The following is a 25695-nucleotide window of genomic DNA, read 5'->3' on the forward strand; positions in this document are numbered from 1 at the left end:
TGTAACATCTCCAGTAAAGATTGTGTGACAGCTTGTCTACAATTAACCAGAATTACTACTGGTTGTGGTTGTGCCATATTGTAAGCTAGAATTTGGAGATATTAACACCAAATGGGTATCCCTTTTAAGCTTGAACAACCTACAGACTGATAAAGGTACTAACTATATTATATAGTTATATAATAATATAGCCTGTATAGCCTATATAATAAAGCTGAGGAGTTTTCCCGATACCAGGGACGTCCCTGCATACAAAGGTGCTTAGCGTACCTTTGGCATACATGAGAGAGTTCCTCAGGAGATCTGTTAAATATGTACCTAACTATAGTACCTTGGGAGAGCCATGTTGTGTGGTTACTATTAAGTTGATAAGACTGCATGTTTAGGACATCAGCAACACTGAGCATGGGAGACTAAGTTCAACCCACGTTACTTTGAAGCTGTCGGCCTAGGTCCTGACTAGCTTGCCATGCCTCACCTAAATCTAGAAAGAGATTTGTCGCAACTTGAACCCTGACACTGACTCCCCAGGGAAGTTGTGGAAACAGATCATACCTCTTTACTCAGTGACTCAAACATGTCAAGCCAAGAAACAAGATGCAAACTGGATTTTAATGCATTTATTAAAGCAATTGCATCCTAGTGTAAAAATCATGTACTGCAATAATAAGGCAGATAAAACAGAACACCTTAATCAACATTACATAGAAAGTGAAGAAGATGAACAACCCCACCATGTTGTGTGATTCTGTGTGATTAGAGATTCCTACCGAACCCTATGTCTAGATCTGAGAGCATAGTAGGGGTAACCCTTCCGCCTGTCCTGATCCAAGGGAGTGGTCCCAGCCCCATACCTGAAAAAAATAGAAGGAATCTGCCAGTTGTCTGGATGACATTCCTCTCGGGAAGCTTAAGTGTCAGCGCCATAATCAGCAAAACTGTCTGTTGTGTGGTATGAGTCCCAGGATGGTCATGACCTGAATGCCCTCCACCCAGTTATATAATAACCCATGCAGAGTTTGGAGAATAATCCTGACATAAAATAATGTAGTTTCTCAAGGATAGTTCTGGCTCCTGGGCTGGCAATACAAGTAAGCATATCATGTACCATACATGGCAGCCTTGGACAAGGGTACAGATTTTGTGTTGTGCAACAGCTGATACAATGTGCAGCATGGACTCTCTATACTTAGAAAGAGGCAGCTGATAAAATATATAAAACAATTTGTTAAAAGCATGTTTTCTAAAAAATATTAATAAAACATGTATGAATGTAAACTGCACAAACTGTGAAAATAAGCTAGGATGGGGTGCCCAAATCAGGCCCGGAAGGGCCCTCACAACATGTTTGCAGTGTAATCAATTCAGTAATCTGTGCTGGAGTTGCAATCACAGGTACAGGACCATCAATTTGAATTACCGTTTGTGCTGTACTCATTGGTGCTGGAGCATTTGCAAGTGCTTGCTGAGCTACAGGCCGTGTAATCACGGGTTGGGCAACAATTGGTAGAGTTATTACTGGGTGTGGTACAATTGGCTGTGTCAATACAGTTTATGTATTTGCAGGTTGTACTACTTAGATTGGGCTAGTAAGTTGTGAAACACCTGGATCTGTTAGAGCTGTAGCTGTGGTCACATTATTTAATCAATCAATCAGTTTTTGTAAAGTGTGCTGCTCACCCATGAGGTTCTCAAGGTCTATTTACTAATAGAGCTCTAGCATATGGCATAGGACCCATATATAGTGGTGGACGTGTAGCCGATAATTCTTCTAATTCATCATCAGAATAAGAATCTGAATCAAATTTTATTTCAGTTTTCACTTCTATATCCTCTTTAATCTTTTTCTTTACAGGCTTCTCAGAATCTTTAGATTTTATGCTCTCTTTTGTGAGTACAGGATATAATCTAGTACCTTCCTCCATACCTGTGCTCGTTCATTCCAAACTGCATCTGCACAATTTCTCATTGCTCCATTAGTTTGTTTTTTAAATCTTTCTCTATCATTGTTTCATGCTATTTCTCCCATGCACTTCAAATTGTGTAGGTCTAGGAAATGGCTTTATTTCATGTAATTTTTCTCGTAATCTGCAAATAATCCCTAAATTAAATGTTCCCCGTCTATGAAAACTCAATGACCCCTCTTTTTCAGTGATCTTGCACCATTTCCGTAGCTAAGCATATCTATTTAACCCTTACTTAATCATCATTTGATATTCTGGCGTATCCTCAGAAGGTACTTCCTCACCCTCTCTAACTGGTATCATTACATCACCTCTCATTAGACTTCATAAAGGTTTGAAAAACTTCATAATTTCAAATTTATTTGAACATTTCAATAATTAAAATTAGTGTTTCAAATGTTTTGAAATTGTTCCGTATATATCAGAAAACAAAACCCCTTTTATCAAATCACAGTACAGCAAAGTAATTCAGTCAACTAATTACTTTGCAACTCTTGCTGAGATTCAGCCAATCAAAGCATAGCTCCACACCAACCTACCAATACCAGCGCAGTACAGTGTGACTCAACAACTCAGTCCTTGCAGCGGTTCACTCTCCTTTACAATTGTCTTCTCTAAACGAAACAAAGACAAATCTGATAACTAAGCAACATAAAAAGACATCAGTCATTGTCGTTTTTTTTAAAATAAAACCAACAGCACAATTCAAAAACCAGAACTAGGTTTTACCGCTTCCGATTTTCAATAAAAAAATATTCGCCACTCACAATGCTGAGTTATTTTGGGCACTTTTTAATTATTGCAGCTTGTTTCCCTAACCATCCAAGCATAGCTCTGCTACTGACTTTTTGAGAGAGCGGAGAGTCCTAAAATTATAAAATACTTCTCACCACTTAGGGCCCATGAGGAGGATCTTGGGAATGGGTATAGGTGCAATTGTCAATGAAAATACATTGCAATCTTTTTTATTCAAGTTAGAGTGGATTAAAGTTTTAAAGAATTTATTTTATCATAAGTTTTTGGTCTTTTCTTTATTAATCAATTCAACTTTATAGAACAATGCATAAAGTGTGTCATACAATCTATCCCTTTTCTAGTATTTTAAATCAGTAAAACATTTAGTTGATATTTTCAAACGTGAACAAGCTTTCAAGAGAGCAGTCTAGTGATAAAGAATACTGTAACCGAGTATGATAGAGAATAGTCTTGGCGAAGAGTAATCTGTCTGTGTCAAGAACCCAGAGCGTCTAGATCTGAGAGCAAATAACAATAACTTGAGTACTGTCCAAAATCAGTCTCTCTCTCTCTTTAAGCTCAACCCATTTTCTTTCCCTGGGACACTTTTTATACATAAAACATGAATAATGCATTTTAGCAAATTTGTGGCATTCAAGATATTAAACAGCCAATCAGGAGTCGTGAGTTTTGTTAGAACGGAAAAACTTTGGTTGAGATAGGAGGTTAAACAAAGAGCAGTCTAAACATGCTACTTGCATTGTTTCAGTCATTATTCTGGTTACATGGGTACTTTTTCTTATGCGCTTTGCTCTCTGAAAAACACAACATTTGTATACGTTTTATGTTTATTTTCACTCCGTCACTTCCATTCTCAAACATCTCCACATCGTAACCTTATTCATAAAGAAGCAAATTTCAGATTTGTTTAGCAAAGTTTGAAATTCTAATGCTGGTAAACCAGATAGAAAGAATAAAATAGTATAGCTTTCTATGTTATCGGAGGAAGTTAGTGTCATACATAGGCCTTGCAGAGGTTACGATGGAAACATTTCTAATGAGTTAAAGTATGTTGGAATATGTCATCGTTTGCAAATCAAGCGAGGCAGGCAATCGCGAATCATGCAAGGTTTAAAAAAGGAAAGTGCACGTTTAAATGCAGCTTTGGTTAGGCATGTTTTTTTTATTCATACATGTTAGCAATTAAATGAATCCAATTTTCTAATAAAAATCTCTAGCACGGGTGAGCCCCAACATCTGTCACCTTCTTTGATCCTTTCCTTGAGCACCTGGAAAGCACCCACAGATATTTGTAGGATACAGCTACCAATGTAGTTGGGTCTGTGATCCGAGATGGCTGTGGTAAGGCCTCTTCTAGCAGCCCCTCTACCCAGGTTCCTCCGCTGTGCAGGTGCACACGGGGTCCTGGAAGTGATGTGACGGGGGTATTCAGAGCATGTGCCGGAGAAAAGTGTTACAGGTAAGTAATTCCAATGTACTGGGTAAATCCCAATATTGTGATTGTTGTGTAATTACAGATATTGCGTTTCCTTGCAGTTGCCCCAGAAACAATGGTTACACGAAGAAAGAATGGTGATCGCACCTTTCTCACCGGCTACGCGTATGGATTTTATCCCAGAGAAATTGAGGTGAAATGGGTCAGGAATGGTGTAGAGATTCCCTGGGAGTCGAGGGACATCCTACCACACCCTGACGGAACCTACCAGGTCAGGACAACAGTGGAAGTTCAGGAAGGAGATGATGAGAACATGTACAGATATGAGGTGTATCACAGCAGCCTGCCGGAGACTGTGACCGTGATGTATGGTAAGTGCACTATGGTCTGTAGCGGGGGATTTTGACAGTGGTGCACAAATTGACTTGGCATGGTCCCTGTTTTGACCTGTTTCTGTCACAGACGCCAGACCCAGCCACACAAGTGGAGTACCATTTTGATGAGTAGATTTGATGGAATACTGGGTGGTAGAAATTTCGTGGATCCCTGCAGATTCCAGAAGTTTCCCTCAAAGAAGTATGAAAGAAATGCGTGATTTTTGCCAAGAATTGAGATTTAAAGGCATTCTTGGAAAGAAAACCTAGTGGGGTCCATGCAGGTCACCCCACCAGAGACTCACTGCAACAAAAACAAATACAAGAAACTTTTTTACAAAATGGTGCTAGCCCCTCTAAAGTTATAGCTAGGTTTCACAAACATAGGAATTCCTCTGATTTTTGCCTGTTAATAACTTTGACAAATCTGTACGAAACTTTGCAGACCTATTACTTTTTCTGCATTGCCGGACAATGCACAATTTAGTGAGAATTCATCACGGGGGTGCAAAGAAAAAAGGTGTTCTTCCCAAAACACATTTTGGGTCCATATACTTTCTACTCGTGTATAGCGGGCAAAGGCCCAGTCAGATTTAAACAAATTTTGGCAGGATTATAGATTATGGTGTGCAGATGATCCTTTTTGGTAATATAGGTAAGTTGGATATGTATTTTATAAAGTTAGAAGTATTTTAACTTGGTGATTTCTGTTATTGAGGTAATTTCAGAACACTTCACAAAAGTACTGCGGTATGTGAAGATGACAAGGCGTTATGGAATTGGCTAAAGACTGCCTTTACAAAAGTTAAAGGCAGCCATGTTGTTTTAAGTACACTATGGCTAAATTCTAGGTTAGGGACTTAGATATAGATAATTAAGAGGTTTTAGATTTTCCCTACCTGCTACCACATGAGTAAAGTGGCAATAAGTAGAGGAACTTATTTATAAGTTTCTATATATTTTTTTTTTAAATAGAGTTTTGCAGTACTACCTAGAAAGTACTGCAGTACTTAAAAATGTTTGTTAAAGGAAATTTGTAAAACAATTAAAAAAATACACTGTACTACACTATATTTAACAAATATAGGCCCTCATTATGACCTCAAGGTCCCGCCACACCGAAGACCACCAGTTTTGGCGGTCTTCCGCCAACCATATCATGACTGCTGGCGACCCTCTGCCATATTTTGGGCGGAGAGCCGTCAGCAGCCATACTGGCGGTCGGCGGTGCAGTGGAGGTTCCTCGTCCGTCACTGCCACGTCATCAGAACACTGCCCACCGAATTAGGTTTCAGTATTCGGCGTGGTGGTGTTCTGGTGACAGGGTGCTGGTGGCGGAACAGGCCCCGTGGGACCCATTCCCTCCCGGATGACCACTGAGGCAGGTAAGGTGATCGTCCGACAGGGGAGTGGGGTGGAGGGGTGTTGTGTGGTGTGTGCGTTAATGAGGGTGTGACTGTGAGTGTGTGGAGGGGGGGTGTGAGTGCGTGTATGTATGCGGAGGTGTGATGTGTGTCGGGGGAATGTATTGTGTATGTATGTGTGCATGTGTGTGCGCGTGTATGTGTGTGAGTGGTGTGTGTGCGTGAGTGGGGGGTATGTCTGGGGGGGCCCATGGAGGTCAGGGGGGTGGGGGAGGAGAGGGGACCCTACCACCTTTGGGGGCGGTCGGGGGGTCGTGGCTGTTGGGGGAGGACTCTGGGGAGGGGGGCAGGGGAGACCCCTATCAGTGCCAGGGAAGGAATTCCCTGGCACTGATAGTGCCTACCACCATGGTTTTCGTGGCGGTACAAAAACCACAAAAACCATGGCGGTATGTGGGGTCACTATCCCGCAGGCGATCTAGAGACGGACGCCGGGCTGGAGACTGTTGTCTCCAGCCTGGCGATCGTAACCGCCGTGGCAGACGGTGTGGTACATTGGCCGTTTGGCATGTGCCAAAACGCCAATGTCATAATTTGGTGGTAATTACCGCCAGCCTGTCGGCGATGCTAACGCCAAGTTAACACCGTCTGCCAGGGTTGTAATGAGGGCCATAGTGTACTGCAGTGTATTTTTTTTTTTTTTACATATTTATGACAAATAAGTCTACAGAGAACTGTGGTAGTACCTATGCATTACAGCGATATTTGAAAAAAGCAAAAAAAAAAACATTTTTAACAAACCCAGTACTAGCTAGGTTCTAGCATGGTACTCAGTAAACCTTTTTAAAAAGTATAAATACATTTCCCTACATATTCCCACTTGAATACAGTGTTGATAGGTAGAGTATAGTGAAAAAACTACTACTTACCTATATCTAAGGCCTTGACACAGAACACAGGCAAAGTACAGTAAAAATAATATTTAATTTTGTAAAGACAGCCAATGGCCAATTATATACTGCTTTGTCATCGCCATGCACCTCTGTTAACCGCAAAGTTACATGCATGGGCTTATGAGCAGCACAATACTTAAGTTACATTTACAAAGCAAAACAAGGTCACCATGCTTGGCCCTGTAGCTTGGTAAATCCAGAGAAACGTGAGGCAACACAAATCGCTGTCTTGCATTATCCTGCACACCATAGTCTACATTCCTGCCAAATTTCACGTACATCCATATTCCACTCCACTCTACGCCATTCCACTCTATGGTATTCCACTCTACGCCACTGCAGTATGCTATTCTACTCTGCCATTCCACTCTAGGCCATTCCACTCTAGGCCATTCCACTCTAGGCCATTCCACTCAAGGCCATTCCTCTCAAGGCCATTCCACTCTACGCCCCTCTACTGTACACCACTCCACTCTACATTGTTCCAATGTATGCCACTCCATGCTATGCCACTCCACTGTAGACTGTTCCACCCTATGCTACTTCACTCTGAGCCACTCGACTGTGTCACTCCACTCTACTCTGTTCCACTCTGCCATTCCACTCTACCCCACTCCACTCTACTATATGCCACATCATTCTATGCTATTCCAGTCTGCGCTATTCCGCTCCACTCTATGCCACTCCACTGTACGGAATTCTGCTCTACCCAACACCACTCCACGCTATTGTACTCTATACCACGCCACTACACTCTACGCTATTCCACTGTATGCTATTCCACTGTATGCCACTCCACTGCTATTCCACTCCATTCCATGTCACTCTATGCCACTCCACTGTATGCTATGCCACTATACCACACTCCAATGTACAAAACTCCAGTTTACACCACTCCAGTGCATTCTATGCTATTCTGATCTATGCCGCTCCACTCTGTGTATTCCACTGTGTGACATTCAACTCTCCACCACTCCATGCTATTCCACTGCATGACACTTCACTATATGCCACTCCACTGTCTCCTATTCCATTCCCCTTTATGCCACTCCAGTCTAGATCAGTCCACTCTCCGCCCTTCCATGCTACGTCACTCTACGCCACTCCACTCTACCCTATTCTGCTATCTGCCAACTCACTCTACTCTGCTCAGCAACACTCTGCGCCCCTACACTCTACCACACAATACTCCACTCTATAGCACTCCAGTGTGTACTCCAGTGTATCTGAGTGTGCACCACTCTAGTTAACTTTATACCACTGTACAACACTCAACTCTGCAAAACTAGTCTCTGCAATACTCTATGCCACTCAACTCTACAAGGCTCTTCGTTACTCCACTCTACCACACTGTATCACACTCCATTGTACTCCACGCCACTCTAATTCAACCTGTAGCACTCCACTCTATGACACTTTCCAGCACTCTACAATGTGTCAATCTGCTCCACTGTACCACACAGCACTCAACTCTGACACTTTACTTCACTGTATGATGCGCCCGGCCACTCTACTCCACGCCACTCTACTCTACAACATAACACTCCAGTCTATTACACTTTACTCCACTCTACAAAGCTCTCCTATACTCCATGCCACTCTACTCTACAACATAACACTCCAATCTATCACACTTTACTACACTCTACAAAGCTCTCCTATACTCCATGCCAATCCAAGACACTCAACTTCACTCTATGCCCGTACATTCCACTGTAAAACACTCCACTCTACAATACCCCACGACACACCATGGCACTCCACTGTATGACACTTTACTCCACTCTACAAAGCTCTCCTATACTCCATGCCACTCCAAGACACTCTACTTCACTCTATGCCCGTACATTCTGTAAAACACTCCACTCTACAATACCCCACGACACACCATGGCACTCCACTGTATGCCACTTTACTCCACTCTACAAAGCTCTGCTACTCTCCATGCCACTCCAAGACACTCTTCTTCACTCTATGCCCGTACATTCCACTGTAAAACACTCCACTCTACAACACCCCACGACACACCATGTCACTCCTCTGTATGACACTTTACTCCACTCTACAAAGCTTACCTACACTCCATGCCACTCCAAGACACTCTACTTTACTCTATGACCGTACATTCTGTAAAACACTCCACTCTACAACACCCCACGACACACCATGGCACTCCACTGTATGACACTTTACTCCACTGTATGCTGCACCACTCCTCTCTACTCCACTCTTTTGCACCCTTGAACATAATACTCTGACACTAGATTGTACAACACTGTGCTCCACCATACTCTGACACTTGCGTAACAACGCTCGACTGAATGACCCTCAACAGTACGATTCAAGACACTTAAACCATTTAAATTCGATGAAAATAACAAAGATTAAGGATAAGTTATAGTTAAGAAAACTTTATTTATTCTTTCAATACAAACTTAACTTAAACTATACAAACATTAGAATTTCTAAAGTTATCGTTATAACTTAAATTCATAATTTACGCACCACCTTTAATTTACTAGAACTCGCGCACTTTGTCACCTCGCTCGCCACACTGCGTAAACTATAACTCGCCACTCTACCATGCACCGTGTTCTCAGAAATTGTCATTTTAGATGTTGTAAGTGAATGCTACGATTTCACATGCTGCAGATCATGTTCATGTGATGTGCAAAGGTATAACCAGTGCATGGAGAAGGCGCAAGTTATATTTAATATAGTGCGTGGTGCGCTGAGGTGCGCGATCCATCGCATGGCTGGGAGGACAATCCTTCCTTTAAATTTCAGTCTTAAAAATATTTTTGAAATTGCCCCTGCTTCAATGAAAGCCGATGGGCAAAATACATTCCCCCTGATATTATTTTTAAAATCTCCCTCTTTCTATTTTCAAAATGTTGTTGTATGAAATGAAGAAGACGCCAGCACAGCTTTCCATATTGCATCTGCTGAGATAAGGCATAGTGTATCTTTGTTTGGGAAACTCAGCAAATGTGTAAGATATTATAAATTTGAGGATGAGTCCTCTCTGCTTTGTAAGCAAACGTTATCTTACCTTAGAGTTTTGTGGCAGTGATTTTAAAATAAAGTCATACGGAGGCAGAACTGAAATAATGAATTTGCTTATTTGATTTAAATGGTGAATGAACTTGTTATGCAAGGATTACCAGATCTAACAGGGGTCAAGATCGTCTGTGGATTCAGCAGACACAGTAGAAAACCATGTACACATACATGGCTAGGAATCTCTGGGTTTCAACTGAAGGCTATTTAGTAATCCCTCTGCCAGGCAGGGTTTGTTTGGTTAGAACATGGAACATGGATGAACCCTTAATAAAAAAAAAGGCAATGAACACCACTCCAGCCATTGAGGACGCTACAAACAAGAGGAACAAATGCACCCAGAGGAGGCAATGGTTGTAATCAGCCATTTGTCCTGGAGACACAGACACAGTAGGCACAGGCCCTGAGCCCATCACAATTGGCATCGCACTGGCAGCAGAGCTCACTGGCGTGGCACCCCTCTCGAGGGAGAGGAGGCCTCAGGTTGCCACAGAAAGCGCACAATAAAAGTGACTGTATCAGAACAATCGCAGATCAAACAACACCCAGAAGTGGCAGAAGCCAATATTCCCTTGAAGAATGTAGACCGCTCACAATGGATGAATGAGCGTTGATCTTTTTCCTGCACCTTTATTTTTAGATTTAGAAGGTAAATGTATACGAAAGACACAAGCTCACAGCAGAGCCACACTGTAAAATAAAGTACTTTAGTTTTAGAAACAAAGCTATAGAGACCATACCACTGTCGCAAAGAACACAGGGGTGTACTCTCTATACTTCCTGCCAGTATACCAATGTGACATCCAACATTAAGATGAATTCTAGACGATAGATTAGTCAAGACACAGGCGTTCAAAATGACAATCAAATATTTACTACTTAATGCCCTCAGATAGTATGATTTGGAATAAAGTCATGTTAACAATCTAAAGAGGATCTCGGGCTGAAGAAACACCACTACAAGCAACTGGAGTGCAAATGCAGAACAAGTCAAGGCACCGCAGATAAAGACCTCTTTAAATCAGCTCTAAGGCGCTCTCACCAGCAGATATGTAACACCAAGCACACCACTCTTCAGATTGCATCGGCGCTGGCACTAACCACAGCAAGGAAATCTTCGGCATCATCAAAGGTTTCACTGTGCCTCCTGCCATCTCCATCAACATCCCACACTCAAAAGACCTTTGCAACCACCTCTCTGAGTTCTCCTGTAACAAAATCACCTCCAGATACAGCATCTTCAAGCTTCAAGACCCAGTCACTGTTGCAACTAAGTTTCCCAGTTGCTAGCACCACCGTTAAAATCACGACTACCATGAAGACCATCCACTCAGGGAGCATCTGATACTTGCCCCACCCAACACCTTCACCAAATGACTCTTTCCAATCAGTGAAGCACTAACACCCATCCTCAATGCCTCCATGGCTCCAGCCACATTCCCAAACATGCGGAAACAGGCCACCATCATGCCCCTTCTCAAGAAACCATCTGCTGTCCAAGCTGCGCTTTCTAACTACGGACCCATCGTTCTCCTACCAAACCCAGCAAAGGTCTTAGAGAAACTAATCAACCAATGCCTTACCAACCACCTCAATGCCACACAGTCTAGATTCAGGCCGAACAGAAACACCACTCATCACCACCACAGATGATATCAGCATGAACCTTGACAGATGAGACAGAGCAGCCTTTATTGTCCTGAACCGCTCTGTAGGAATTGACACTATCTTACCCCCCATCCTTATCAGGTGCCTGCAGGATATTGGCATCCAAAGACCCACTTTGAGCTGGATCTACTCCTTCTTAATGAATATGTGAGGACACAGGCTTTCTGGAGGTTCATTCCCACGTTTTGTTACTCTTTTGACCCCAGGTGCTGGTCTAATGGCTCTAAAATGCACTGATCCCTACTGAGCAAGCATCAGTCAATGTGCTCTGAGCTCTTTAAAAGTAGATTGTTAATTAGCTTGTCCCTCAATTGATATCCCTTAATCTGCTTGTAAGGCCCTAGTATATGGTGCCAGGAGTACCTAGGGCATGTAAGTTAAAATGTCTCTTGTGTACTGCAGCACTGGTTGTGCCACCACAAGGAAGACAAAACTCCCAGCCTTTAAAAAAAAAAAAGGAACAACAGTTTGTGTTCCTGTTGGACCCTGACTTCAATGAGAAACAACGGCCAATTTATTGGTAGCCTGCAAGACCTTTGTTGGTTCCTAAGCCAGCAGATATAATGAGCAGCGTGAACCATGCTGAAATATATGGTATTGAAAATGTTGCGTTAAGGAGCAATTTATTGACTGCTGAGATCTGCATCATCATAGCGGCTGTCTTGCTCAGGGCAGGAAAGGAACAGTAGACTTGCTAACGTTGGTTTACCCACGTGAACTTTGAGCTGCATGTTTTAAAACAACAAAGTATTAGATACTAGTTTTTTATCCCATTGGGCAAAAAAACAGGTTATTTGTATCATTATGGGTGACAGGCAATAAAAGCACAGCACCTTCAATGTACATAATATCAAATCCTGGATAGGATTAATGGTTTTCATTCAGTTATTGGTCCTGAAGAAGGTGGGATAAAGGTCAAAAAGCCTCCGAAACGCTGCGTCAACACAATAACAGTGTTAGTACTTTTTATACAGTTGTGTTTTTTGTGTTATTTTTGGACTAAACATTTTTGATGATGTTGTCTAGTGGACCATGACATATTAACAAATGTCAATAGTATTAAGTGCATTTTATTAAATATTTACGAGAGTCTAAATATTGTGGTTGGAGCATAATTGGTTATTTTTGATATCGAAGTTATACCTGTTCTTCTTAGGTTAATAACTAAGCATCTACGTAGCAAAAGATTGGATTTTAACAAGTCCAGGAAAAAAAAAATTGTATTGGTTTGGCTGACCCTATCCCCTGTGCCTTCGTAAAGGGGTCACTCTCTAAACATTTGATGAAGACTCCCAGCCTACCACAGCTGGCTCGCAGATCAGTTTTAAACTGCTAACTTTACGTTGCCACTAAACCCAGTGGCAAAGCCCAAACCTTCCTTTTAATATTTGTAAGTCACCCCTATAGCAGGCCTACTGAGCCCTGCCAGCAGATTCGTTATGTTGAAAGATTAGATTTGTACTTTCATGTTTTTAAGGCCCTAACAGTATAAACTGCCATTGTCGTATTTACTGCTGAAAGGCTGATTGCCCCATTGGCGAGTGAAGAGTTACAGGTTGACATCTCAGCCCTGTTAACTTCTGAATGGACTACCAGAGCTGGTACTTCAAGATATCAAAATAGTTAAATAAAATGTAATGTCTCTGGTGGGCACAGTACAACGTTAGTAAGTTGCTACTTTGTTGCCAAGGTTTCCAGTGCCCGTTTCCAGTTGCACAGAGCGGACGGTCCTACAAACAGACTTCTGGCCTCCTGGGGAGGAGTGTAAACGACTCCCATGACAGCATCCAAAGGGTCTGCTGGGGAATGAGGTATTATCTCCCCTGGCAGGAAAAATCACACAGGGTGTGAGCCCAAATAGTGAGCTTAAAAGGGGAATGTGAGAAAGTAGCCTCTTTCTAGCCTTGTTACCCCCACTTTTGGCCTGTTTGTGAGTGTATGTGAGGGTGTTTTCACTGTCTCACTGGGATCCTGCCAGCCAGGGCCCAGTGCTCATAGTGAAAACCCTATGTTTTCAGTATGTTTGTTATGTGTCACTGGGACCCTGCTAGTCAGGACCCCAGTGCTCATAAGTTTGTGGCCTATATGTATGTGTTCCCTGTGTGGTGCCTAACTGTCTCACTGAGGCTCTGCTAACCAGAACCTCAGTGGTTATGCTCTCTCATTTATTTCAAATTGTCACTAACAGGCTAGTGACCAATTTTACCAATTTACATTGGCTTACTGGAACACCCTTATAATTCCCTAGTATATGGTACTGAGGTACCCAGGGTATTGGGGTTCCAGGAGATCCCTATGGGCTGCAGCATTTCTTTTGCCACCCATAGGGAGCTCTGACAATTCTTACACAGGCCTGCCACTGCAGCCTGAGTGAAATAACGTCCACGTTATTTCACAGCCATTTTACACTGCACTTAAGTAACTTATAAGTCACCTATATGTCTAACCTTTACCTGGTAAAGGTTAGGTGCAAAGTTACTTAGTGTGAGGGCACCCTGGCACTAGCCAAGGTGCCCCCACATTGTTCAGAGCCAATTCCCTGAACTTTGTGAGTGCGGGGACACCATTACACGCGTGCACTACATATAGGTCACTACCTATATGTAGCTTCACAATGGTAACTCCGAATATGGCCATGTAACATGTCTAAGATCATGGAATTGCCCCCTCTATGCCATCCTGGCATTGTTGGTACAATTCCATGATCCCAGTGGTCTGTAGCACAGACCCTGGTACTGCCAAACTGCCCTTCCTGGGGTTTCACTGCAGCTGCTGCCAACCCCTCAGACAGGCATCTGCCCTCCTGGGGTCCAGCCAGGCCTGGCCCAGGATGGCAGAACAAAGAACTTCCTCTGAGAGAGGGTTCTGCCATCTTGGGAGGGGGCTTACTAGAGCACTCTGGGATTGCTAGATGCCACACTTCACAGGAAGCTTTCATCAGACGGTAAGGGACCTAGCAGCCTTTTGGCTAGTGACTGTCACCTCCCCCAATGGAACTTTATGGGTATCAACATGACACCCAGAGCTCAGATCTCGACTGACCGAAGAAGGACAGTCCTGCTAACCTTGGACATGGCCGGCAGAAGATGCACCAAAGTTGGACTGTAGGTGATGTACCATTGGCTGGCAAAAAGAGGAACATGCCTGTGGTGTCCTGCTCGTGGAGTTGTCCCCGAGCATCAGACTGAAACACACTCCGAGAGTCTGGGTCCCATTTACAAGAACTGACAGATCGGTGTATCAAATTTCTTGCGCCTTCCGCAAATGCCCTAACAATGCCATGGATGTGTTTTATTTACAATACAGTGTTCTGTGGTGCAAGTTTTCACAGAATTTCTGACGCATCTGTTGGCGCTATGGTGACACATTGCAGGAGTTGTGTCATAAAACTGATGCAACTTCAGCAATGCGTCAGAACACAAAGAAAAGTCCTAAGTAAAAAAGCCCTGCATCAATCCTTACACCTGGTCTGAGCAGGCGTAAGGATTTTGATGCAGTGAAAAGTTGTACATTTACGTGCAAACGTCTACCCTGCATACATTACAGCTGGTGCAGGTATAATGTGACGCATGTGTCAGTTTGTATGTATGGGGCAGTGCAGAGCAATGATTGCGCCAATGCTGCATCAAAGAAAATAATGCAACGGCAGCGCAAGCTCCTTGTAAATGAGGCCCTCAGTTTACTCACTTCTTTCAGGACAAGGGCACAAAAGCCGGAGAAGCTTGCTTGGGTGTGTTGGTAACTCAGAGTACCGGATCGTTACTCACGCCGCAGTGCAGCCTGGGAGACTGAGTCCTGATGCTCAAAAGTTGCACAGAGTCTGCTGGGCACATCAGAGTCGTGGCCTCCGGTATCATAGCAGTGCTCTGAGGAAGGCTGTGTTGTGATAGTGCTTTGTGACCTCTTCCAGGGAACTGCTAAGTACACTCTGTGCTTTAGTAACTGAGGTCCCCTGAGAAGGTTAAAAAGTACTGTGTATACAGGGGGCTGTGGTGTGATGGTAGTGCTTTGTGTGTCATGCAGGTTTTTTATTATGATGATAAGACTACATGTTTAGGGCGGCAGCACCACCGCAAACAGGCTGGAGATGAAGACTGCCACATTATGAGTGTGGCCGGTTTGCAGCTGTCAACCCGCCACATCTTCATTCATACCTCCATGGCGGTCATATCCGCCGGGCCGGAGATGATCATCTCTGGCCCGGCGGTCCACTTAAGACGCCGGCGGTATTAGGAGATGCCTTTCCACCAGGGTTTTCATGGCAGAAAACCATGGCGGAAAGGCTAGCGGTGACAGGGAATTTCTTCCCTGTCACTGGCAGACGACTCCTGTTCCCCAAGCAAGCACAATACTTCCCCCGACCTTCCTCCATACACAGCACTCCCATCCTCCACGCCCTATCCCCCCTTCAAGCACAGCGCCCCTCACAAGCAAACACAATATGCACCCCCATACACAACCCCCCCTTCCGCCTGCCCCCACCCCCATTCTAGTACGGTGCCCCCACCCCCTCAAGGAAGCACAATACCCCACACTCCCTCCATACAAAGCACCCCCTCTTGGTACAGCGCCCCATCCCCCTGCATACATGCACACAGACACCCATGCGCACCATACATACACTCATTCACCTACACACACGCATTCACCCACACTTACATACACTCATTCATTTCAACATTCATACACACATTCACTCACACGCATTCATACTCACATTCACCTCAGCACTCATACACCCATCCAAACACGCATAGTCACATGCAGACAAACACGCATTCACCACAATACTCACATACACACACGCATACACACTTACATGCCTACATGCACTCACTTCAACATTCAGACACACATACAACAATGCATACACACTTTCATTTACACACGCAGACACCACACACGCACACACAACATCCCCACCCTTCCTCCCCCCACCTCTGGGACGATCAACTTACCTGGTCTGGGGAGGAGGTCAACCGGCAGGGAACGGGTAAGGACGCTTCCACTGCCAGCTGCGCCCCGCCAGCAGGACACCGCCAGGTGGTATTATTGCACATAATACTGCTGGTGAAGTCATACTGGTGAGGCGGGGCCGGTGGTGGAACCGCCACAGCGCCTCTGACCGCTAGCACGACTACTGCTGGATTTTGGCCCAAAATGTGGAGGAAATCCAGCAGTACTCTCAATATGGTGGTCGGAAGACCACCAGCACTGTGGTCTTATGGTGCCCGCGGCTTTGGCAGTCTTGTACAAAGACCACCAAAGTCATAATGAGGGCCTATGTCTAGATCTGAGAGAACAGTGGTTGTAACCTTTATGACTGCCCTGATCTAAGAGAGTAACCCCGACCCCTTGCCTCGATAGGATGTCAAGGGCAATCCTTTCAGTAAGTGGAAGAGTCAGCCCCAGGATCAGCAAAGCTGTTTACGGTGTGGTGTGCGTCCCAGGGCGGTTATGACCAGAATGCCCCCTGTCCTCCTTAGGCCTATGTGTTTATATAATAACCAGAAGAGAGTTTGTGGAACAGGCCTGATGAACTGGTATGTTTAGTATATAGGGACTGGCTCCTGGACTCCTGGAATGGCAATGCAAGTTAGCATATCATGTACCATACATGACCGCCTTGGACAAGGGTACAGATCACTTGTTGTACAATGGCTGATACAATGCGCATCGTAAACTCTGTCTACCTAGGAAAAGGCAAGAGATTAAAATACTAAAACAAGGAGCTACAAGGCCTATGGTGTGAGACTAGTGCCGCTTGGAGGGCTACAAAGCTGTGGGTATACTGTGGACTATGGTGTGACAGGAGTGCAGTATGGAGGGCTGTAGTAGGATCAGACCTCTGTTCCCAGGCCAGGCTGTAGCTCTTGCTGACTCTTTACTCACAGAGATCTTCATGCCTGGCAGGTCTTAGTGTTACTGCATCTTAAATTTCATCTTTGAAGTGATTTCTGCTGTAACTCTGCTCCTGTCCGTCTCTGTCCCATGGAAGAGAAATCTCCTCCAGTGTGGGTGGTTATCGGAGGAGTCATTGGAGCCCTCGTGGGTGTTGGGACGCTCGGTGCGGTCGTTTGGGTTGTCTACTCGAAGAAGAACACATCAGGTAAGTGGAATCAGTTTGATTTTGTTAGTGGGAGGTAGTAATACTTCATGATTAGTGTGCAGGGGTGCAGGTGAATACTATCTGCCATTTGCAGCAGGGTGGTGACACATCCATGCTTCTAGATCTGCTTGCTTTACATGGAGGTGGGTGGAGCAGGGGTGGGGACACATTTGTGCTTGGAGACCTGGTTCTTTTACATGGAGGTGGGTGGAGCAGGGGTGGGGACACATCTGTGCTTGGAGACCTGGTTCCTTTACATGGATGTGGGTGGAGCAGGTATTTCCCTGCTGATTAACGACTGATGCAGGGTCATTGCACCATTTCACTACTCAGTCTCCAACCCCCAGTGCATAAACTAATATTAAAGCTGTCCTGAATTGTAACAGTTGGTGTGCACCAATCAGTTTGGCTAGTCTTTGGTCAATGAAAATTGTCTCCCATTTTTCAGCCATTCTGATTGGCTGCTCAGCTGAAACACCCTGTGCCTTCCTGGACCAGCTTCCAGTAGGATCAGCTCCAGGATACTGTGGAAGGCGGTAAAGCACACAGCATACCGTAGCAGGGTCCCCAGAAAAAGTACAACGTAGGCAAAATAACTTGGGCTGTTGAATGACAGCAGTGCCATGAGAGCCACACAGGTACTGTGTGAGGGCAGTGCCATGAGAGTCACACAGGTACTGTGTGAGGGCAGTGCATGAGAGTCACACAGGTACTGTGTGAGGGCAGTGCCATGACAGTCACACAGGTACTGTGTGAGGGCAGTGCCATGACAGTCACACAGGTACTGTGTGAGAGGGCTATGAGAGTCATACAGGTACTGTGTGAGAGCCACACAGGTGCTGTGTGAGAGCAGTGCCATGAGAGCCACACAGGTACTGTGTGAGCGCAGTGCCATGAGAGTCACATAGGTTCTGTGTGAGAGCCATGAGAGTCACACAGGTACTGTGTGAGGGCCATAAGAGATACACAGATACTGTATGAGGGCAGTGCCATGAGAGTCACATGAGAGCCACACAGGTACTGTGTGAGGGCAGTGCCATGAGAGCCACACAGGTGCTGTGTGAGCGCAGTGCCATGAGAGTTACATAGGTTCTGTCTGAGAGCCATGAGAGTCATACAAGTACTGTGTGAGGGCCATGAGAGTCACACAGGTAATGTGTGAGAGCCATGAGAGCCACACAGGTACTGTGTGAGAGCTTTGCCATGAGAGTCACATAGGTACTTTGTGAGAGCCATGAGAGTCACACGGGTACTGTGTGAGGGCCATGACAGATACACAGATACTGTGTGAGGGCAGTGCCGTGAGAGCCACACAGGTACTGTGTGAGAGCAGTGCCATGAGAGCCACACAGATACTGTGTGAGAGCAGTGCCATGAGAGCCACACAGGTACTGAGTGAGAGCCATGAGAGTCACACAGGTACTGTGTGAGAGCAGTACCATGAGAGCCACAGTGTGAGAGCAGTGCCATTAGAGTCACACAGGTACTGTGTGAGAGCAGTGCCATGAGAGTCACACAGGTACTGTGTGAGAGCAGTGCCATGAGAGCCACAGTGTGAGAGCAGTGCCATTAGAGTCACATGGGTACTGTGTGAAAGCCATGAGAGTCACACAGGTACTGTGTGATGGCCATGAGAGCCACACAGGTACTGTGTGAGAGCAGTGCCATGAGAGCCACAGTGTGAGAGCAGTGCCATTAGAGTCACATGGGTACTGTGTGAGAGCCATGAGAGTCACACAGGTACTGTGTGATGGCCAGGAGAGCTGCACAGGTACTGTGTGAGGGCAGTGCCATGAGAGTCACACAGGTACTGTTTGAGAGCCATGAGAGCCACACAGGTACTGTGTGAGGGCAGTGCCATGAGCGCCCATGTGAGCCACACGGTTACCCTGTGAGGGCAGTGCCATGAGAGTCACACAGGCACTGTGTGAGAGCAGTGACATGAGAGCCACAGTGTGAGAGCAATGCCATGAGAGCCACACAGGTACTGTGGAGAGCCACAAGAGCCACAAAGGTACTGTGTGAGGGCAGTGCCATGAGAGCCACAAAGGCACTGTGTGAGGGCAGTGACATGAGAGCCACAGTGTGAGAGCAATGCCATGAGAGCCACACAGGTACTGTGGAGAGCCATGAGAGCCACACAGGTAGTGTGTGAGGGCAGTGGCATGAGAGCCACACAGGTACTGTATGAGGGCAGTGGCATGAGAGCCACACATGTACTGTGTGAAAGCAGTGCCATGAGAGCCACAGAGGTGCTGTGTGAGGGCAGTGCCATGAGAGCCACACAGGTACTGTATGAGAGCAATGAGAGTCACCCTGGTACTGTGTGAGAGCCATGAGACCCACACAGGTACTGTGTGAGAGCAGTGCCATGACAGCCACACAGGTACTGTGTGAGAGCAGTGCCATGACAGCCACACAGGTACTGTGTGATGGCAGTGCCATGAGTGCCCATGAGAGCCACAGAGGTACTGTGTGAGAGCCATGAGAGCCACAGAGGTACTGTGTGAGAGCAGTGCCATGAGAGCCACACAGGTACTGTGTGAGGGCAGTGCCATGAGAGCCCATGAGAGCCACACAGGTACTGTGTGAGACCCGTGCCATGAGAGCCACACAGGTACTGTGTGAGAGCCATGAGAGCCACACAGGTACTGTGTGAGAGCCATGAGAGCCACACAGGTACTGTGTGAGACCCGTGCCATGAGAGCCACACAGGTACTGTGTGAGAGCCATGAGTGCCACACAGGTACTGTGTGAGGGCAGTGCAAAGAGGGCCACACTGGTACTGTGTGAGAGCCATGAGAGCCACACAGGTACTGTGTGAGACCCGTGCCATGAGAGCCACACAGGTACTGTGTGAGAGCCATGAGAGCCACAGAGGTACTGTGTGAGAGCCATGAGAGCCACAGAGGTACTGTGTGAGAGCAGTGCCATGAGAGCCACACAGGTACTGTGTGAGGGCAGTGCCATGAGAGCCCATGAGAGCCACACAGGTACTGTGTGAGAGCAGTGCCATGACAGCCACACAGGTACTGAGTGAGGGCAGTGCCATGAGAGCCACACAGGTACTGTGTGAGGGCAGTGCCATGAGAGCCCATGAGAGCCACACAGGTACTGTGTGAGAGCAGTGCCATGACAGCCACACAGGTACTGAGTGAGGGCAGTGCCATGAGAGCCCATGAGAGCCACAGAGGTATTGTGTGAGAGCCATGAGAGCCACACAGGTACTGTGTGAGGGCAGTGCAAAGAGGGCCACACTGGTACTGTGTGAGAGCCATGAGAGCCACACAGGTACTGTGTGAGATCCATGAGAGCCACACAGGTACTGTGTGAGACCCGTGCCATGAGAGCCACACAGGTACTGTGTGAGAGCCATGAGAGCCACACAGGTACTGTGTGAGAGCCATGAGAGCCACACAGGTACTGTGTGAGAGCCATGAGAGCCACACAGGTACTGTGTGAGACCCGTGCCATGAGAGCCACACAGGTACTGTGTGAGAGCCATGAGAGCCACACAGGTACTGTGTGAGAGCCATGAGTGCCACACAGGTACTGTGTGCTGAGGTGTGACTGACTGTGCTGTGTTACATTTTGATAATGTGGCACTTATACTTTGCTGCTTATTCAAAGGAAGTGGTAAGTACTTCACAAACGGGAATGGGTCCCCAATGGACCGCTTCCCTTTAGAGAACGGTAAAAGAATAATGGCCATATTTATTCCAATGTAATGCAGCGCTTGGAGAAAGCAGAAGTGCTCTATTTCTTTGAATATGTGCCTCAGGTTTGCTCTCTTCAGATGACACAACCCAGCAGTTTTGCTTGCCGCAGTGCTTTGCAGCTCTTGTCTGTAAATATGCCCCCTAGAGGCGGGTTTACAGATAAGGTAGCAAATCTGCACCCATGGGAGTACTCCTTGAATTCATGCAAATTTCCTACTGTTTAGAGTTCACAAACATTGGCAGCAGTACCTTGGAGCGCTGCAACACTCCCAGGTTTCCAGGCACTACTCACAGTCAAACACCCAAAAGGTAATGAGACAAATGTTTCAAATAGTCTAACCACTGGCAATCCCTCGGGTAGTAACCCAAACCATTCTTTTTCACTGTGCCACGCTAGAAAAGGGTCTTATTTAGGAATTAGCAGACGGAGTAAAGGCAGAAGGGGTGGCAGAAAACTTTACCGCCTTCCCTCCTCCCACCCAATTGTCTGCCAGCTCACCAGCCATCTTTATACATTGGCAGGCACAGCTGTCCTGGTGGTTCCTATCAGTGTGGGCAAAATTTTATGGATGCTCCATCGACCATGGTGGCTGGCTGTCATAGTTTTCTAAAGTTTTTTTTTTTCAAAAGCAAACTCCCAAAGCTAGAGTTGCTTGATAAATAAAAGAAATAACAGCTCACACCGGTTTTCCTCTATGGTGTGGGGTAAATTCCCTTTTGTATTCTCTTTCACAACCAAGATATACCTGGCCGTGGCAAAGAGTTAAAAAAAAGCCACTAACCGTCCACTCTAACTACGGTCAGAAGGCCTACTTCCGATGCACCTACTCCATCGGACCGCTGAAGGACGCTTTACCCTGACAGAATAAAATGTAGTCTGTAGGCGTAAAACCTGTGGCCTCCCCAACTCAAAATCGGGGGGCAGGTCTTGAATTTGGCTGGTTGCAACAGAGAACCTATCCACCAAACTGTAAACCAGCCCCAGAGACCTGCCTAATGCAAATCACTTCTGCTCATGGGAACAGTCCACCCAGGACTTTGGTAACTTCACACATCCACCCTGTGGGCAATGCTTTTTACTTAGAGATTGTGAGATTTACACACACAAACACACACACACACACACACACACACACACAATCTCACTGACAAAGCTTTGCCCCTGAGACTGTGCTTCCCTCAACCCCATCTGCACCAACCTCCTAATATGAACATTTGTGATTACATAGATGTAGGAGGCTGGCCTGGCTTGTAGTGGGTACCAAGGGGTACTTACACTCTGTACGAGGACCAGTTTTCCCTTATTAGTGTAGAAGAGGTGTTTCTAGCAGTTTAGGCTGGTAGAAGGTAGCTATAGCAGAGCCGCTTAGGCTGAACTAGGAGACATGCAAAGCTACTATACCACTGGTGTCATATGCACAATATCATAAGAAAACACAATACACAGATATACTAAAAATAAAGGTACATTATTTTAATGACAATATGCCAAAAGTATCTCAGTGAGTACCCTCAGTATGAGGATAGCAAATATACACAAGATATATGTACACAATACCAAAAATATGCAGTAATAGCAAAAGGAAGTAATGCAAGCAATGTACAGTTACAATAGATTGCAATAGGAGCACATAGGCATAGGGGCAACACAAACCATATACTCCAAAAGTGGAATGCGAACCACGAATGGACCCCAAACCTATGTGAGCTTGTAGAGGGTCGCTGGGACTGTAAGAAAACAGTGAGGGTTAGAAAAATAGCCCATCCCAAGACCCTAAAAAGTAGGTGTAAAGTGCACCTATGTTCCCCAGAGAGCACAGAAGTCGTGATAGGGGAAATCTGCAAGGAAGACCAACACCAGTAATGCAACCAAAGTGGATATCCGGACGAGAGTACCTGTGGAACAAGGGGACCAAGTCCAAGAGTCGCGACAAAGTCGAGATAGGTCAGATGTCCAGGAAATGCCAACTGAGGATGCAAAGAAGCTGCCACCGGATGGTAGAAGCTGTGGATTATGTAAGAACGAAGAGGGCTAGAAACTTCCCCTTTGGAGGATGGATGTCCCACGTCGTGAAGAAGCTTGCAGAGGTGTTCCCACGCAGAAAGACCGCAAACAAGCCTTGCTAGCTGCAAGGGTTGCGGTTAGGGTTTTTGGATGCTCTCTGGCCCAGGAGGGACCAGGATGTCGCCACTTGCGTGAGGATACAGAGGGGGTGCCAAAACAGGCACTATGAAGAAGAGTGAACCGGAGCTCACCGGAAGTCACAAAAGGAGATCCTACGATGCCGGAGGACAACTCAGGAGGTTGTGCACTGCAGGTTAGAGTGTCGGGGACCCAGGCTTGGCTCTGCACAAAGGAAATCCTGGAAGAGTGCACAGGAGCCGGAGTAGCTGCAAATCATGTGGTACCCAGCAATGCAGTCTAACGTGGGGAGGCAAGGACTTACCTCCACCAAACTTGGACTGAAGAGTCACTGGACTTTGGGAGTCACTTGGACAGAGTTGCTGAGTTCCAGGGACCACGCTCGTCGTGCTGAGAGGGGACCCAGAGGACCGGTGATGCAGTTCTTTTGGTGCCTGCGGTTGCAGGGGGAGGATTCCGTCGTCCCACAGGAGATTTCTTCAGAGCTTCTAGTGCAGAGAGGAGGCAGACTACCCCCACAGTATGCACCACCAGGAAAACAGTCGAGAAGGCGGCAGGATCAGCGATACAAGGTTGCAGTAGTCGTCTTTGCTACTTTGTTGTGGTTTTGCAGGCGTCCTGAGCAGTCAGCGGTCGATTCCTTGGCAGAAGGTGAAGAGAGAGATGTGGAGGAACTCTGATGAGCTCTTGCATTCGTTATCTAAAGAATTCCCCAAAGCAGAGACCCTAAATAGCCAGAAAAGGAGGTTTGGCTACCTAGGAAGGAGGATAGGCTATCAACACAGGTAAGAGCCTATCAGAAGGAGTCTCTGACATCACCTGCTGGCCCTGGCCACTCAGAGCAGTCCAGTGTGCCAGCAGCACCTCTGTTTCCAAGATGGCAGAGGTCTGGAGCACACTGGAGGAGCTCTGGGCACCTCCCCTGGGAGGTGCAGGTCAGGGGAGTGGTCACTCCCCTTTCCTTTGTCCAGTTTCGCACCAGAGCAGGGTTGGGGGATCCCTGAACCAGTGTAGACTGGCTTATGCAGAGATGGGCACCATCTGTGCCCATCAAAGCATTTCTAGAGGCTGGGGGAGGCTACTCCTCCCCAGCCCGACACCTTTTTCCAAAGTGAGAGGGTGTAACACCCTCTCTCTGAGGAAGTCCTTTGTCCTGTCTTCCTGGGCCAAGCCTGGCTGGACCCCAGGAGGGCAGAAACCTGTCTGAGGGGTTGGCAGCAGCTGCAGTGAAACCCCGGGAAAGGTAGTTTGGCAGTACCTGGGTCTGTGCTGGAGACTCGGGGGATCATGGAATTGTTTCCCCAATGCCAGAATGGCATTGGGTTGACAATTCCATTATATTAGACATGTTACATGGCCATGTTCGGAGTTACCATTGTGACGCTATACATAGGTAGTGACCTATGTATAGTGCACGCGTGTAATGGTGTCCCCGCACTCACAAAGTTCGGGGAATTTGCCCTGAACAATGTGGGGGCACCTTGGCTAGTGCCAGGGTGCCCACACACTAAGTAACTTAGCACCCAACCTTTACCAGGTAAAGGTTAGACATATAGGTGACTTATAAGTTACTTAAGTGCAGTGGTAAATGGCTGTGAAATAACGTGGACATTATTTCACTCAGGCTGCAGTGGCAGGCCTGTGTAAGAATTGTCAGAGCTTCCTATGGGTGGCAAAAGAAATGCTGCAGCCCATAGGGATCTCCTGGAACCCCAATACCCTGGGTACCTCAGTACCATATACTAGGGAATTATAAGGGTGTTCCAGTATGCCAATGTGAATTTGTGAAATTGGTCACTAGCCTGTTAGTGGCAATTTGGAAAGCAAAGAGAGAGCATAACCACTGAGGTTCTGGTTAGCAGAGGCTCAGTGAGACAGTTAGTCACCACACAGGGAACACATACAGGGCACACTTATGAGCACTGGGGTCCTGCCTGGCAGGGTCCCAGTGACACATACACTAAAATAATATATATACAGTGAAATATGGGGGTAACATGCCAGGCAAGATGGTACTTTCCTACAACAGAGACTGGGCGCGTGACCGCTGTGACCTTAAGACTCACGAAATGTTTTATTTTTCAGGAAAATCTACCTACACTGCGGCAAACAAAGGTGAGTGAGTCCTGACTTGTTTGTGATGAGTTTCG

General features: G+C 46.2%; 1 protein-coding gene and 1 long non-coding RNA gene across 2 annotated transcripts in view; both read left to right on the forward strand.

Moving 5' to 3' along the window:
- The window catches only part of LOC138301823 (major histocompatibility complex class I-related gene protein-like), a 95404-nt gene extending 84153 nt beyond the window's left edge, over positions 1-11251 (forward strand). Inside the window, exons 4-5 of the mRNA XM_069242321.1 lie at positions 4257-4526; positions 10839-11251. Coding sequence (XP_069098422.1) covers positions 4257-4526; positions 10839-11251 — 683 coding nt within the window. The remainder of the gene's footprint in view (positions 1-4256; positions 4527-10838) is intronic.
- Positions 11252-17568: 6317 nt separating this feature from the next.
- LOC138302210 (uncharacterized) overlaps positions 17569-25695 on the forward strand; it is a 41957-nt gene continuing 33830 nt past the window's right edge. The window contains exons 1-2 of the long non-coding RNA XR_011205340.1: positions 17569-17683; positions 25631-25660. This is a non-coding gene — a long non-coding RNA (uncharacterized lncRNA). The remainder of the gene's footprint in view (positions 17684-25630; positions 25661-25695) is intronic.

Source organism: Pleurodeles waltl, chromosome 6 (assembly GCF_031143425.1).
Source record: "Pleurodeles waltl isolate 20211129_DDA chromosome 6, aPleWal1.hap1.20221129, whole genome shotgun sequence".
Taxonomy (NCBI): Eukaryota; Metazoa; Chordata; class Amphibia; order Caudata; family Salamandridae; genus Pleurodeles; species Pleurodeles waltl.